Source organism: Phytophthora parasitica, assembly GCF_000247585.1.
Source record: "Phytophthora parasitica INRA-310 unplaced genomic scaffold supercont2.17, whole genome shotgun sequence".
Classification (NCBI taxonomy): Eukaryota; Oomycota; class Peronosporomycetes; order Peronosporales; family Peronosporaceae; genus Phytophthora; species Phytophthora nicotianae.
Window position 1 is genome coordinate 110,090 of NW_008649003.1, and position 1,502 is coordinate 111,591.

Below are 1,502 nucleotides of genomic sequence, written 5' to 3' on the forward strand. Positions count from 1 at the left end.
CAGGTGACGCCGGTGTACGCCGGATTGGTCGGCGGTCACGGTAAATTCTAAGAAAAGGAAGGACAGGTAGGCGTGGAGTACACCGACCTCGTCGGCCTCACAACCTTGTTTGTCCACCTTGCTAGCTGTACTTGCCGCTCTTGTCGGTCACCTCGTGCTCGACGTAGCGGTTGCTGGTGCTTCTGTTGGTCACCTTGGATCTGACGTTGCAGTTGTTAGGGCCTCTCCCGCACTCGTGGGGCAGCTTGCTCTATCAACATTTGATCTGCACGTTGGTTGCGTGGGCTTCTACCGACTCACTTGACTGTTCGGGCTGATAGCCTGTTGGAAGCTGCTGTAGAGACTGGGTCATTGCGGTCGGATGAGAAGGCACTTGCGTTGTTGAAAGTAGATCGTAAACTGGGGTTAGAAGCTTCATCTAGCTAGTGGTGGTTTCTAGACTAACAGGGGACCTTCTAGTACCGCGTTGGTTACAAAACTACCAGTTCACAGCCACCGACTCAGTCGTTATTCTAACTACTAAAGTATTTGTTTTAACGGCAGTACGTTGTAGCGGCATGTTTTTCAACATAACAGTAAGTGGACTTAGTAGTCGGCGAGGTTTACGTATTGAGTCGCTTTTGAAAGCCTCAAATTATCTAAATTAACAAAGATGAGGTGTTACATAAAGTTTAGTGCCATTATTGTTTGGAAAAATTTGGACCAATCAGACCAGTTGTCCAAGTTGAAGTCCACAATTTTATTTTTGTCTAAAGCAACTTACAAAATATGAATGGCGTTACAACAACCTTACACCTTATAGCGACCCTAAAAGCAACCTTAGTCCCTGAACCTAATCACCTAACCCTGTCGGAGGACGGGTGTCATGAGCTTTCAAATCTTCAAAAATGAAGTTGCTGGCAGGACATCTATCGCCAAAGCCTCACCGCTGAAAACACAGAGAACAGCGGCAGAGCCCTTAAAGGGTCATAATAGTACCAAGCTTGACGAGACTTAAAATTGGGTTACTCCGAATATATATCTTAAACCGCTGGCATTGCTTCGGCGTTACCAAGATTTAGGATTCACTCCCTTCCTTGGCTGGTAGCCACTCCGACAAAATATGACGATTGTTGGCTTTAAAAGGGGTGTATATCGTCCATATATATGCTACTTTATGGGAAATAAGTGTGTGTTTCGTGGAGAGGAGGCGAGTTGAAAGTACCGTTTGATAATTTGTACAAGAATCTGATCTGGAAATATGATAACGCGCCTTACGTGTTTGGGTACCCTGCAGTCGGAGAGCACATCTGCTTGGCGATTATTAAGCAGTACAGCACCATTTAGAGGCCGAACGGTGCGATAGCAGAGGAGATCAAACAATTCGATTTGAGTGTGATTCATGGTCGGTTCCCATTTCTGCTGGCGTTGCTGAATTTGTCGACTCTATTTGATCAGTGGTTGACTTGATGCAACCTCTCGGTTTTCCAAAATACGGTATCGTTCACCGATCTAATGGAACA

General features: G+C 45.8%; 1 protein-coding gene across 1 annotated transcript; it reads right to left on the reverse strand.

The window, feature by feature from the left end:
• Positions 1-121: 121 nt before the first annotated feature.
• PPTG_22459 (hypothetical protein) lies at positions 122-352 on the reverse strand (the record flags this gene model as incomplete). The annotated part of the gene is made up of 2 exons (XM_008904308.1): positions 122-250; positions 293-352. 2 exons carry the CDS (start codon positions 350-352, stop codon positions 122-124), a joined length of 189 nt encoding a protein of 62 aa, XP_008902556.1.
• Between the last annotated feature and the right edge of the window lie 1,150 nt (positions 353-1,502).